The sequence below is a fragment of the Sinocyclocheilus grahami genome, unplaced genomic scaffold (genome assembly GCF_001515645.1).
Source record: "Sinocyclocheilus grahami isolate Dianchi unplaced genomic scaffold, SAMN03320097.WGS_v1.1 scaffold913.1, whole genome shotgun sequence".
Taxonomy (NCBI): Eukaryota; Metazoa; Chordata; class Actinopteri; order Cypriniformes; family Cyprinidae; genus Sinocyclocheilus; species Sinocyclocheilus grahami.
In genome coordinates, this window is record NW_015506092.1 from 242,417 (window position 1) to 257,463 (window position 15,047).

The 15,047-nt window shown below is 35.4% G+C and overlaps 1 protein-coding gene across 1 annotated transcript in view; it reads left to right on the forward strand.

Annotated features, from left to right (window-relative positions):
- Positions 1-15,047, forward strand: part of LOC107564141 (low-density lipoprotein receptor-related protein 2-like) — a 100,508-nt gene that overhangs the window by 34,258 nt on the left and 51,203 nt on the right. The window contains exons 19-30 of the mRNA XM_016249151.1: positions 523-660; positions 819-1,100; positions 1,688-1,927; positions 3,286-3,405; positions 3,671-3,787; positions 4,562-4,942; positions 6,753-6,767; positions 9,485-9,733; positions 9,772-9,914; positions 11,085-11,234; positions 13,724-13,833; positions 14,117-14,294. Coding sequence (XP_016104637.1) covers positions 523-660; positions 819-1,100; positions 1,688-1,927; positions 3,286-3,405; positions 3,671-3,787; positions 4,562-4,942; positions 6,753-6,767; positions 9,485-9,733; positions 9,772-9,914; positions 11,085-11,234; positions 13,724-13,833; positions 14,117-14,294 — 2,123 coding nt within the window. The remainder of the gene's footprint in view (positions 1-522; positions 661-818; positions 1,101-1,687; positions 1,928-3,285; positions 3,406-3,670; positions 3,788-4,561; positions 4,943-6,752; positions 6,768-9,484; positions 9,734-9,771; positions 9,915-11,084; positions 11,235-13,723; positions 13,834-14,116; positions 14,295-15,047) is intronic.

Below are 15,047 nucleotides of genomic sequence, written 5' to 3' on the forward strand. Positions count from 1 at the left end.
TATCTATCTATCTATCTATCTATCTATCTATCTATCTATCTATCTATCTATCTATCTATCTATCTATCTATCTATCTATCTATCTATCTATCTATCTATCTATCTATCTATCTATCGTTATATCTATCTACTAGTGTATCATTCTTCCTGTCTGTCTGTCTATTGTTCTATCATTCTGTATCTGTTGTATCTGTATATCTATCTACACTGAGATGTGGCTGACTTTTAGAAAGCAGTCTAATTTAAACCCACTGACTGACGAAATGTTAATTTTGCTCTTCATCAATGTCTGTCATCATTTCAATGTCATCCTAATCATGTTAGTCTCGATGGCCTCTTCTTTGATGATGGATAGTCACGTCTGGTATCTGTGAAATGAGGGTCACTACATGGCTTTCTTAAACTTCAGTGTAGTTCGTCTGTTCGGTGCTGAAAGATAAAAGGGGCAGAAGTCAGAGTTCATGGACTGGTATTTCTCAGAGATGGCCTGTTTGATTACATTAATGAAGTTTGCTGGTCCAGGTTATGTGTACTTCACCGATTGGCGGCTGAGTGGAATCGTGCGGGTCCGTAAAACAGACGGAGGGGAGATGATGATCATTCGTCGAGGGATCAGCCACATCATGCATGTCAAATCCTTCAATGCTGATTCGCAGATTGGTGAGGCTCACTTTCTATTGATTAATTTACTCAATTTGGCATTGAATGTAATGTCTCCACAAAGGTATTAGGGCTATTTATCCAAATGCATCAAATGAATCAAATGTGGTTGCAATAGAGTTGAATGATCAATGTGCATTGCTTTTTACCCCCAACAGGATCTAACTTCTGCAACAGGCAAACAAACCCAAATGGAGACTGCAGTCATTTCTGTTTCCCAGCGCCGTACTCCCAGCGAGTGTGTGGCTGTCCATATGGAATGAAGCTGGAAGCGAATCAGCAGACGTGTGTGGATGATCCATCCAATGAGCCGCCGACCCTCCAGTGTGGCTCCAACTCCTTCTCATGCACTAATGGGAAGTGTGTCCCCCAGAGCTACCAATGTGACGGTGTCGATGACTGTCATGACAACAGCGATGAGGCCAACTGTGGCACTAATAGTAACGTTTTATATTTATATTTCATTCAAATATTCATGTGTTGATAAGCAATGAGCAATCGCTAGGACACAGTTTTCATTGATTAGGTTACTTTTCCAAAGCTCGTCACACAGTTCCTCTTACCAACTTTCAGCTTGGCACAGCAGTAAATTTAACATCCATAATTCAATTAAGTTCAATTCATGTTTATTTGGAATACACAATATTTCACAATACACATCGTTGTAGTTCTACATTACATTTAGGAGTAGTGTATGAAGTGTTTTGCACTAAAACTACCAAAACACTTCATACATGTCTTAAAACTAGAGAAGCTAAGATGACAATAAATATAAATTCAACCAAAGCAAATTACATTCACATCATGCAGTTACATTGCGTCATGCATTCTCAGAGAATCGAAACCCATGATCTTGGCGTTGCTAGCACCATGCTCTACTCATTGAGTTAAAAGAATGCAGGCATTTCTATGAGATTTTTGATGTTTTTATGAGATTTTTAAAGGTTTTATCACTTGAAGAGTGATTTATTTTCACGTTTATGAAAATAAAATGTGTTAATTTTTTCCTCACTCTGCTGGCTCACAGATAACACATGCTCGCCCATTGCCTTCACCTGTGCCAATCAGCGCTGTGTGCCCAGAAGCTGGCACTGCGACGGACACAATGACTGTTTTGATGGCAGTGACGAGAGGGAGTGTCCCACCCAGACCCCCGGCACTTGCCAGGCTGACCAGTTCAGCTGCGCCAACCATCACTGCATCCCCCGCACATGGCTCTGTGACACCGACAATGACTGCGGAGACGGATCCGATGAAAACAACTGCGGTGAGACCCAGGGATATTATAGTTAGCTGAAACCATAACCATAAAAAAAAACATTTTCATTACTTGACATAGAATAAACTTGATCTGAAATCAAATTAAATTGAAAAAATGAAGCTTACTTTATTTCTGCTTGTTGCAAAGGCAACTTTTCTTATTTTCGCTTAGCTTCATAAATTGAAGTACTAATATAACTAAAACGAAATGAACTAAAATGAATAAAAAAAATTATATATAAAATAAAATATTAGTATCATTGAAATATATAGGGGTCAAAGATGAAAAAGGGTTTAAGCATAAAAACAATAAGTGTAATACTGCTTTAAATTGTTGTTGTCCCCCCCCCCCCCAAAAAAAATTCTAATGTAATTGCAATTTTGTTTTTGTTTTCCTGAGCAAAAAATAAATATCATACATTTTTCCCTGATTTACAGAAGAGACCCACTAAAATGTCATTCAGTGTAACAATCTTGTCAGGCATATTTACAACAAAAATAAATGTATAACATATGAAAAGACTAATTACTTTCATCCCAAATACTAATTAGTTGTAATTTTACATTTTTAAAATGTGCCACTATCCTAAGTTTTGCCCATTTGTCAGTCAGATTTTTTTTACTCATTTAAAACACAATCAAATTTAATATGCTCCCTTATTTTTTTATATATTTCATGTTGTTTGAATTTTTACATAAATATTGTGTTACACTGAATGACAATGTACCATTATTTCAACCAAACCAAAAACCTTGGACATTTTATTTTCCAAAAACTTATTTGAAACCTTAAAGTAGACACTTTACTTGCATTTAATGTGCTTTCTATGGACATAAAATCACTTTTGTACATTTCTTTTGATGCGGACATCTTGATGTCTTTGACCCATAGACATATATATATTTTTTTAAAACTAATAAAAATGACAAAAACAAAACAAAACTATTAAAACTTTGAAATTAAACTGAAAACAGAAAATATAAAAATACAGTTAAAGTATTATCAAAAACTATAATAGTATATCAGTGATACTAAATGAACACCTTGGGCACTGTTGATCGAAGTGTCTATAAATTCATTGAGAATTTTCAAATATGTAAATAATACACAATATAGGCAATATAAATGGCATTAAACAGACACCTGTGACTGCATGTTTTACATTTATTTAAAATAGTCAGAGGTCTCAGAATGATGTAAAACAATTTCTCAACAGAAATTCTGTTCTAACCAAATGATCTGAGCTCTGTGCTGTTCAACTTTATATTCTTGTGAAACAGCTGAATGAAACATAACTGAGAATGCCATTAAGTATCATTAATCTTCTGAGCATCGAACTTTTCTTGTGATGTCTCTTTTTCTAGATTCTATTGGCACATGCCACCCTGATCAGTTCCAGTGTCCGGACCATCGCTGCATTGACCCCAATTACGTGTGTGATGGAGACAGAGATTGTGCAGACGGAGCGGATGAACAGCGCTGTGGTAAGAGTCCATTATATGCAGGACCAAACTCTTTCGTTGCATTTCATCATAACGGTACATATTGTTTATATAAAAATGGTTTATATATAAAAAATTTGGTAATACCATTTAAATTCGTCATAAAGTTTTTCAACATAAAGATAAAAATGTGTCTTTCACAATATAAACGGTATAAAAAAATCTCTTATGGAAGTTCAAATCAGATCAAACTGATTTTTTGTTGTTGACTTGTTGTTCTTGTGATTCTTGTTCTTCTGATCATCAGTGTACAACTGCACAGCATATGAGTTTAAGTGTGCAAATGGGCATCAGTGTGTGAACTCCTACTACCGATGTGACGGGGTGTTTGACTGTAACGATCGCTCCGATGAATCTGGTTGTCGTAAGTATAAACAAATAAATCTTCAATTTGTCTTTCAGTTCTGATCATCTTCAATAATACCATGATAATTGTTTAGGAAATTGCATTACATATACAGTATGTAAATGGGTGTATCTCACAAAAACATTTCCAGGTCACTGTTCACCCTACAATCTAAAGATAAAAATGATAAATGGAGGGAAAAGGCTGCATATTTTAAGAAAATACTAATTATTATTATTTTGCATTTTGACATTATTTTGGATGTTTATTTTTTTATAATTATATATATTTTAAATTTTATAAACATAGTTGTGTAATCCCCATTATTCTCAATGGTGATTCATATAAAATTTACATTGTTATAATTGTTTAAAACTGTATAAAACAAGTACTGTAACAATGATTTTAAAAAAACAATAAACAATAAAGGTGGTACAACAAATACTTCATAAATGCATTATTTTAAAATAAGACTATAATTCTTATTGCATTTATTTACACTACAGTACTAAGAATGTGAAATGTTTTGCATTACAGTAATTAAAATTAGGGCGCAAGGTGAACAAAATAATTATGAAAATACATTTGAAAAATATAAAATCTAAAGATCCTACAAAAATGTTTTATATAATTCAATTTGATCATTATAAAAAAAAAATTATTATTATTTTGATTTTGGGGTGAAACATGACTTAGACATGTTCTTGATTCATCCTCATTTATTATAAACCTCAGGAAACTTGTATTATGATGTATCTTATATTAAGCTAGCATGACCTTCGACCCTTCCAGCCACTAGGCCGCCCGGCATGTGTCACCACGAGAGTGAGTTTCAGTGCCAGTCAGACGGCAGTTGTGTTCCTGTGAACTGGGAATGTGACGGGCACCCAGACTGTGAAGATGGCTCAGACGAACACCACGCGTGTCCACCGCGGACGTGCCCCACCTCGCAGTTCCGCTGTGATAATGGGAACTGTGTTTTCCGTGGCTGGATTTGTGACGGTGATAATGACTGTCGGGATGGCAGCGATGAGCGAGACTGTCCCACGCCGCCGTTCCGCTGTCCCAGCTGGCAGTGGCAGTGCCCTGGACACAGTGTGTGTGTTAACCTCAGCAGGGTGTGCGACAACACGCCAGACTGTCCCAACGGCGCCGATGAATCCCCTCTCTGCAGTAAGTCATGCCATATGTTTTACTGAGATTTACAGCAGTACGTAATACATATACACCATTCTGCAAAACTTTTGGGGTCGGTGTTATTTTTTAATGATTTTGATTTTAGTCTCTTTTGCACACCAAGGCTGCATTTATTTGATCAAAAATACAGTAATATTGTGAATTTTTTTTACAATTTCAAACAACTGTTTTCTATTTGAATATCTTTTAAAATGTAATTTATTTCTGTGATCAAAGCTGAATTTTCAGCATCATTACGCCAGTCTTCAGTGTCACATGATTCTTCAGAAATCATTCTAATATGCTGTTTTGCTGCTCAAGAAACATTTCTTATTATTATCAGTGTTAAAAACAGTTGTGCTGCTTAATATTTTTGTCTATTTCAAATAAAACAACTTTTATTTGAAATAGAAATCTTTGGTAACATTATAAGTGTCTTTACTGTTGCTTTTGATCAATTAAATCTATCCTTGCAGAATAAAAGTATAAATTTTTAATGGTATTTGAATGGTGTATAAACTTTATAAATAAAGCATATAAGATATTGACTAGTTTTTGTTAAGATTAGAAGTTGATGGTTAGCCTTTATCTATTAGCTCCCTAATGAAAATCTTGGCTTTGTTCTTAAACTTAATGAGCTGCCTATATGGGTAAACATTCTTAAAGGGATAGTTCACCCAAAAATGAAAACTCTGTCATCATTTACTCACCCTCAAGTTGTTTCAAACCTGTATGAGTTACTTTCTTCTGTTGAACGTAAAAGAAGACATTTTGAAGAATGTGGGTAACCCAACCGTTTATGGTGCCCATTAACTTTTTTTATTTTTAAATTTTTGTCCATACTATGGAAATCAATGGGGTCCAGCAACTGTTTGGTTACCCACATTCATGTCACAAACTGTTGTTGGAGCTTATCTTGCGTTAAGGCTGATGATACACGGGGCAACTTTTTGAGCAATTTTGCAGGACAACTTTTTTTGAGCAATGTTTCTTGGGCACTTTCCCATTGAGAATGGGTAACAAATTTCTATCTGGATACTTTAGATCGGTCGGGGCCCTGTGTCTCACCTGGTTGCCCGTTGATGGCAACATTAGCCAAAGTTGCCCAGCAACATTGCTCAAAATGTTGCCCCGTGTATCATCAGCCTTGTCATCATTTACTCACCCTCAAGTTGTTTCAAACCTGTATGAGTTACTTTCTTCTGTTGAACGTAAAAGAAGACATTTTGAAGAATGTGGGTAACCCAACCGTTTATGGTGCCCATTAACTTTTTTTATTTTTAAATTTTTGTCCATACTATGGAAATCAATGGGGTCCAGCAACTGTTTGGTTACCCACATTCATGTCACAAACTGTTGTTGGAGCTTATCTTGCGTTAAGGCTGATGATACACGGGGCAACTTTTTGAGCAATTTTGCAGGACAACTTTTTTTGAGCAATGTTTCTTGGGCACTTTCCCATTGAGAATGGGTAACAAATTTCTATCTGGATACTTTAGATCGGTCGGGGCCCTGTGTCTCACCAATGTTGCCCAGCAACATTGCTCAAAATGTTGCCCCGTGTATCATCAGCCTTAAGTCAGAACATTCGTTTGCATTAAAATCTTTTATATTTCTGTTGATATTGAAACCATTAAATGACAATCCATGTGGTCAGTCGGTTGATTTCAATACATGGAATATTTCAGTTTGTCGTCTGTGTTATAAATCCCATGTGTCATCAAATCATGCATGTGTTTAGCTAATCTGGAAATTAACATTGCAATGATCTGTGATTTTCCTTCCATGTTGCTCTCCCCTCTCACAGATGAGCCCTTACCAGGTAGGCTAAATCCCTAATCACCCACAATCCTCTGCATGAAGCACTAATCTATCCCAGTATCTGTCTGGCTGTACTCACTAACCGTCCAGAGTGTCTAAATATGGCAGGATTGTGTGTGTTTAGCATTATAGACACTTAGAGATGTAGTTTGTAGTACTGTTTTTGAAAAAAATTACATGTGTTAGTTAGTGGTCGACCGATATATCGCCAAGGCTGCTATATCGGCCGATATTTGCCATTTTTTTTAAATATCGGCATCGGCTGATAAGTTTTCCTGTTTGGCCGATGTGTTCGAGGCGGGACTTTTATTTTGATGGTGCAACATATGTTTATTTTGACGGCGCTGACAGCGGCATCTCTCTGTGTGACGGTCGGTCCGTGCGAATGGAATGGACAGGTGGAGAGTTCAGCTTCACAGGAGACGTGCGATCGACAAACTTTAAACTCATGATTTCAAATTATGCTGTGCTTTATGCATTTGCCCTCAGCCATATTCATGTAATTTCCACTGTGTGCTGTATGTAAAATGAGTGTTACCTTGCCTTTATTTGAAAAAATATGATTCCCAAATCCCAATGCACACAAACTTCCCAGAATACTGAGTGCCCTGTTGGTTACAGGGTTTACTTCCTTTTTTATTATATTTTTTATTAAATATTTATTTATTTGTGAAAAATACTTTGTCATCTAAAGTATAAGTATGCTTATTTAACATTTACTTTTTAATCCATTTTCAAATGATTTCAAATTTCTTAAACATCAATTAAAATAAATAAAATTATATCGGCCATCGGCCAGCCTGCTTTGCAAGATATCAGCATCTGCATCGGATGTCAAAAAAACCAATATCGGTCGACCACTAGTGTTAGTCCATAGAAATGGTACACAACCACCAAAGTAGCTTAGATTTTAACAGTAAACATTAGGGCTGGGCAATATATTGAATATTCACAATATATTCATAATGATTTTGGAAATTAAGCAACATCATGAATATTATGATGATTTTAATGCACTTTTTGGGACATTGAGTTTTCTTGAGGACAGTGACATTAGATTGGGTTTGCCAATCCTTTTTTGTTTATTTAAACTTTAGTAGCAAAAACGACATTAGAGTAGGTTAGTTTGACTTATTTTCCAACAGCCAAACCGATTCAGTGGCTACGTTTACATAACCCGACCAAATAATCCGTTTGTAATCGGATTGACGGCTCAATCGAACTGAAAAGCCTTCATGTAAACACTTTAATCGATCTGATTGAGCTCGATCGGATTGAAGGGGGTGATTTATTCCGTTTCTAATACGACTGAGAGTACATGTAAACACTCCCGAAACTGAAAGGACTGCACATGTGCAATGATGCAGAAATAGCGTATGACGCGCCGAACGAGCGGTTCTTCCTGTTGAATAAAGTGTTGTATAAATGCGTGTCCTGTCATTATAAAACTCTCCTTTCACTCGGCAACTGTGAAGTGGAGCAGGACAACCTCCCAAATCACCCTGGAGCAGGACAACCTCATTCAAATCAAATTCCGATTTGAAGCTTGTGACATAAACGCACACATCAACCCGAACGTTCATGTAAACACTACATTCAGATTCATCAATCGGAATGAATTCAGCACGATTGAACCAAAAATTGTGCATGTAAACATAGCAACTGATTAGTTTGCATCATCTGTAATGTTCACAGAACTGTTCATGTGGCATTTTTCTATATTAAAATGCTTTAATATAAATTAATGTAGATGGTGCATGAAAATATGTTAACAATTTTTTTAATATTATTCTTCATTCATTGTTCATTTAGTGAAGAACTGTGGAAAATATGCCTTACTTTTAACTTATTATTTTTACTGTATTTTACTTGCATTATGCATTTTGAATTTAATTGGCACAAATGGCTGTTAGGTCACAAAATGGTTTATTTGAATTAAAAATTTAAAAAGTTTTGAACATTACATTTCCTTAAAAGACAGTGTCATTCAATTAGTTTTGCAAATCCTTTTTGTTTTGCAACTCTTATTTTAACTTTAGTAACAAAAATTACTTTTGAGTTTGTAATTTTGATTACTTTTCTAACAGACGAACCGATTCACTGATTATTGTGTCCATGTGGCATTCTTTTGTATATTAAAATATTTTAATATAACTATATGTAGATAAATATTGCTGTTTTTGGTCATTTTTAACTATAATTTTACTTTTTTCATCAGTGTTATTGTAGCATCGGTGAGATACTATTATAGTTTTTATTAATAGTGTGAATGATTTTAGTGAAAAACTTCCCTTGGTTATTTTTAACTATAATTTTTTACTGTTTTTTACTTTTTGCATCAGTGTAATTGTAGCATCATTGAGATACTATTATAGTTTTTACTAATAGTTTAAATTATTTTATTTTTATAATTTACGTTTTCATTTTAATTTTATGGTTTTAGTTAAATATAATAACCCTGTCTTGCATCAAACTTTTTAAATGTATTAAAATGGCTCTTTGGTCACAAAAAGTGTTCATTTGAATGAAAAGAAAAGAAAAACTTTCTATGCATTTTTATAGTAAATATAGAAATATACAGATTTTTTATATATTGCTCAGCCCTAATAAGCATCCCCTTTAATGGTTGTGCTCAGCATGTTCGCAGAATAACTTGTGTCTTCATGCATGCTTTTTCTTCACATTGTCATTCATCTGAACTTTTCTGCTTCCTCATAGATCAGGAGAGCTGCTCGGATAACAATGCGGGCTGCACTCACGGCTGCATTCAGGGCCCGTTTGGAGCCCAGTGCACGTGTCCTATGGGCTTCCAGCTGAGTAACGACTCAAAGACGTGTGAGGACATCGATGAATGCCATCCTCCGGGCGTCTGCAGTCAGCACTGCTTCAACGAGAGAGGCTCCTTCCGCTGCCATTGTCAGGATGGATACACTCTAGAGGCAGACGGACGCACCTGCAAGGCCTCAGGTTTGTGCGTCTCCTCTGAGCTTTGTGATCTCTGACAGTGCTAAGACAGATATTAGTGGAGTGGAGCCACGGTCGGACTCTGGAGGCCAACTGGACCTACTCAGCGGGGTCTAGTGTAGCCTCTCGTATTACCACAGATAAGACAAATAACATAATGTCAGTCACAAACTTTCTTATGGGGGTAATTAGGTGGTAATCACCAAACAAAGGGTTGTTTATGAGCTCTGCCACTGACAAGAGCCCATTCCGTCGAGATAAGCTGTTGAAAAATGCTGTCATCCGATATACCTCATCTTCTTTCTGAATGTTGCTTTTCAACGGGACTCTTTTTTTAACCTTCTATTTGGCCATGTCAGATATGTCTTGCATAGTTTTATAACTGAGAGCTGATGCATATTTGGATTCATTTCTAGTCCTGTCAGGGTTATTTGATATGTTTTGAGATAACGGTGTACTTTAAATTATAATCACATATTGCGATCCAAATATGAAGCACAAAACACTGACTGCCAGTCAAAAGTTGGACACACTTGACTGAATTATGTTTCTCATCATTGTGAAAGCCTTTTGATTTAAAGAATTATGCTTGAATGATTGGAATTGGAGTTTTGTATGCAAATAGAAATTGTGCATTCTAATGAATTTCATTGCAAAAATAAAATTGTATTCATTTTTTTATTTGTTTAATTTTTTATTAGATTGAATGAATTTGATTGGATAGTGAATGAAAAGCATCAAGTGTGTTGTTTAACATTTTGGTCACTTCATAACTCTCATACTTTCATTTGTGTTATTTCTTAGTATCGAAGACTTTATTTATTTATTTATTTATTTTGATTATTAACGCTTACATTTTTAAAATGTTATTTGAAATATTTTATTATTTTAAATTCGAAAGTGAAAGTAAAATGCGCACAGTGCTTTTAAGCTATTTGAAAGCGAGGAAAAGAGAGGAAATTCAAACTGACTAAAAACGAACAATTGCTTTATGCCAAATTGCCGCTATTTGAAAGCGAAAGTTGTTTAAAAGCGAAGGAAAGCGAGGAAAAGAGGGAACGCCCCCGCGGTGATACCGGTATTACCGGTGTTGTCACACGTCGATTAACCGGTGGGAAAATTTCCTCACTGTCACAACCCTAGTGTTGACTAACAGTAAAACACACGTAAAGAACATTATCAGAATATACTGCTTGTGTTCATAATGATTACAATATAAGCATAATATTTTACCTTTTTGTATGTCGATCTAAGAATAACATCCTTTAGAATAACATGCACCAGTAAACTGTACTGCATAAAACCATAAACATGTTATAAAAATGAAATATAGTCCTTCGTGTTGACTTCAAAGCTTCAATGTGTTTTTCCTGCAGGTTATAACCCCTGTGACCCCCGTTCGAGCCCCTGCACTCATATCTGCCTCCTGTCAGCGATCGGCCCCAGGTTCTACTCCTGTGCCTGTCCGTCTGGATGGACTCTTGCCACTGACCAGTTCACATGTGCTAGAGGTACGAGATACATCGACCGATGTATCTGTTTTTTATCTGTTTTTTCAGTGCATCATAAATAAGCTGGCTCCAAAAGGGAGTCAGTCCCATAGACTCCCCATGTTAAAATGCCCAACTTTACAGCAGAAAAAAATGTTTACAGCCTGGTACAAAAAGTGGTTTTGGTCTACAGTGGTGTGAAAAGTTTTTTTTAATTTTTTGCATATTTGTCACACTTAAAAGATTCAGATCATCAAAGCTGTCCAAACCTACATGGCCCTACGTGAAAAATGAATTGCCCCTGAAAGAAATCATCATTTAAAAATTGCATTTTGTATTTACTTGCATTATCTTTGTGTAATATTGAAATTTGTTTGATGATCTGAATCTTTTCAGTGTGACAAATATGCAAAAAATTTTGTTTTTTGTTTCATTTCTATCGTCCCAAAGTCAATAGGTTTTTTTTAATGGATTTTTGATTAAATGCTTGAAATATGGTCTGTGCTTAAAACAAGCTCAAGATATGTTCACATTTTATTCTACAGCATAAAATAAATCAGAAATACCCCACTTGTGATTTTTTTAAGCTTTTATGTATCTTGAATAAGGCAATTGCTAACAAGTGGCTAAATGGGACTACAGAGGTTATTAAGGGCATTAAATAGCATCACATCAAAATACTAATTTTTACACCCTTTCCAACTTTTAAATAGAGTTTGAAAGAGATGTCAGTAAACTCAATGGTGGTGACAATGTAGTCATGTGACCAAGATGTAGCTCATTTATAGTGTAACTTTAGCTTTTTGCTTCTGGTTGTTTGTATGTAGGCTTCAAAATTCATAAAAAGTTGTGTTCATTTGTGAAGATTTTCTTAATGAACAAAAAGTGTAAGAATCATAGACTTTTGTTGGTTATTGGCCAAAAGCCAATGGGAAAATCCTATTGGATTTTTGTTGAGGGAAAGAGGTTGATGCTAACTGCTCTATCTAAAAGGACTTTAATGAATACGCAATGGACAAGATAAATTAGTGCAATGAGTTTAACAGTTTATTCCTGCTTGTGGCTGTTTTTAATGAATAATGCATGTGTTTATGTCTTTAACGCTGACCTCTGTCCACTTAATCTGCTTCACAGTGAATGAATGAAGCAGTCTTCTGTTAAAATTGGATATAGATTTCAGGGGAATGAAAACTTTTCAACAACAACCCATTTTCAATTTACTTAGTAAGCTTCTTTGCAGAGGCAAACATTTACTATTATAAAAGCCCTCAGCTTAGCTGGCGGTAACGGATGAAAGCATGCAAGAGGCCTTTAGTCTTAAGAAGCCCTTAACATTCTCTTAGTGCAAACTCTCAACCTCGCTCAGGTTTCAGCTTTTGTTAGCGCTGTCGAGTGCATTCTTCCATGAGAGTTTAACAATTAATCCAGACAAATGGTGATTGAATGGGCTGTTTATTGCAATCAACTGTGCTGACACAGTGATGTTTACACTACAGGGCATTTTTCACCAGTCCCTCATATCTGCACGACTAAATGCATTGGGATGAGACCTAATTCTGGGAATCTCTGCTATCCATCGTGAAAAATATGTGTGTGCTTAATTGTATTGAATGAGCACTTGTGGTGTATTTCAAATCTTAGAAGTATATTTTAAAAAACAAACTTGCAGATAATGCATAAAACATTACTGAAATAAAAGGCCACTTAAGTGTACTTAGAGTACACTGCAAAAAAATAAATATATATATATATATATATATATATATATATGTATATATATATATAAATCAATAAAAACACAATATGGGTTTGTTATAAATAATTTTGTTACAAGTAATACTAAAATAACTATGTTAAAAATGACATTTTCAATGAAAATCATAATTTTTTCGGTACATAAATAAATAAATGTAATACCTATATTTGATGAGGTATTACTGCAAACACTGTCAGTTTGTCTTGAGTAAATGTAAACAGGCAGAACTAAAATATAAATAATATATGCAATATATAATATAATATATACTGTATGTAAAAAATTAGACATGTACATTAGGTTTCAATTTCTGAATATTTACTTGAATACTTGGTACTGCTACTAGGTGAAAAACTTTTTATTGTTTTTCTTTGTTTTATTGATTTGTAATCTTTTTTTCTTTGTTCATTACTTATTTTTTGTTATTTATTTGAATTATTACTTGAACAACCTGAGGAAATATTTACATAATTTAGATTTTTTAAAATTTGTTAAACCTTATACTTTTATTTTATTTTAAATTTTTTTACATTTTAAATACTTAACTTTTTAATAAAAAAGTTTATTAAACCTGGGTTAAAACAGTGATGCTAAATAAAAAATGTTATTTGAATAAAACCAGTTAATCCAGATGTTACTATTTTTAGTGCAGCATACCAGTTTTGCTGCTGTATAGAAAGTGGTATTTATAATTAAGAAATTTCACTGGTACTGTTATTGTGACAAACCCAATTTGATTTGTTTCAGGTTCTCAGGCTAAAAGGAGAAATTCAGTACAGAAAGACTCTCATCACTAACAACGGCTCACCTACTGGTGCAGGAGCTCCCGTTGGCATTGCGGTGGATCCGGCACGTGGGTAAGTCCAGATAAGCAGAGGTCTGGAATTAACCCTGATCACCAAATTCAACAAGCTCCAGCCGATTTAATTCCATCTGTCAGGACTGAACTGCCTAAGCATGCTAAACAACAGTTAACATAAAGCACACATAGTCATGATCAGTCCTTAGAATATATGTACTTGTAGAAGCATGAAATTGCTGTATTTGTATACAAACGCAGATGCAAAAGAGCAGTATTTCCTATATGCTATGTTTTGCATACATGCGATTCTGTTTAGTGATGTTCTGTCTTTGTTTTAGAAAGATGTACTGGACAGATCAGGGAACAGAGAGCGGGATCCCTGCCAAGGTGGCGTCGGCAGATATGGACGGCTCCAACGCGGCCATCCTCTTCACCCATAATCTGGAACATGTGGAGTTCATAACTATAGACATCAGAGAGAACAAGCTCTACTGGGCTGTTACAGGAACTGGCGTGGTACGGCAGTCAGAAACGTTAAACGGATAGTTCACCCAAAAATGAAAATTAGCCCAATATTTACTCACCCTCAAGCCGTCCAAGGCGTATTTGACTTCCTTCTTTCAGATGAATCCAATCGGGAGTTATATTAAAAATTTACTTTAATCTTCCAAGCTGTTTAATGGCAGTCAGCGGGTATTGCAGTTCATCAGTCCAAAAGAAGTCAAATAAAGTGCATCCATCCATAATAAAAAGTGCCTCACATGACTCCAGGGGGTGAACAAAGGCGTTCTGTATCGAATCGATGCGTTTTTGTAAGAAAAATATCCATATTCAAAACGTAATAATCACTCTAATCCATCTTGCGCCAACAGTTGTACACGGAAGCAGCTCCGGGAGGATGGCGTAAGATGTCGGCATTGCGCATGTGCCGGTGAGTCTCGTGAAAACCAACGTTTGTTAACAGGAGCAAAGGAAGCAAAGTTTCCTTACTTTAGCAAAGGAAAACCAGTCTCCTCTTGGCTTATATCGAAATCCTCCGACACTCTTCTTTACAAATCCTCGTTTTGTACTTCTAATTCGTGACCGTTGTTTTGTTTTGATCTCTCCCCTGCGCTTCCGCGAGTGTCACTTCTGAGCGGCACATGCGCAAATCCTCATATGTCATTCCCCCGGAACTGCTTCTGTTTACAACAGTGAGCGCAAGCTAGATTCAAGTGAATATTACGTTTTGAATATGGATATTTTTCTTACAAAAACGCATTGATTCGC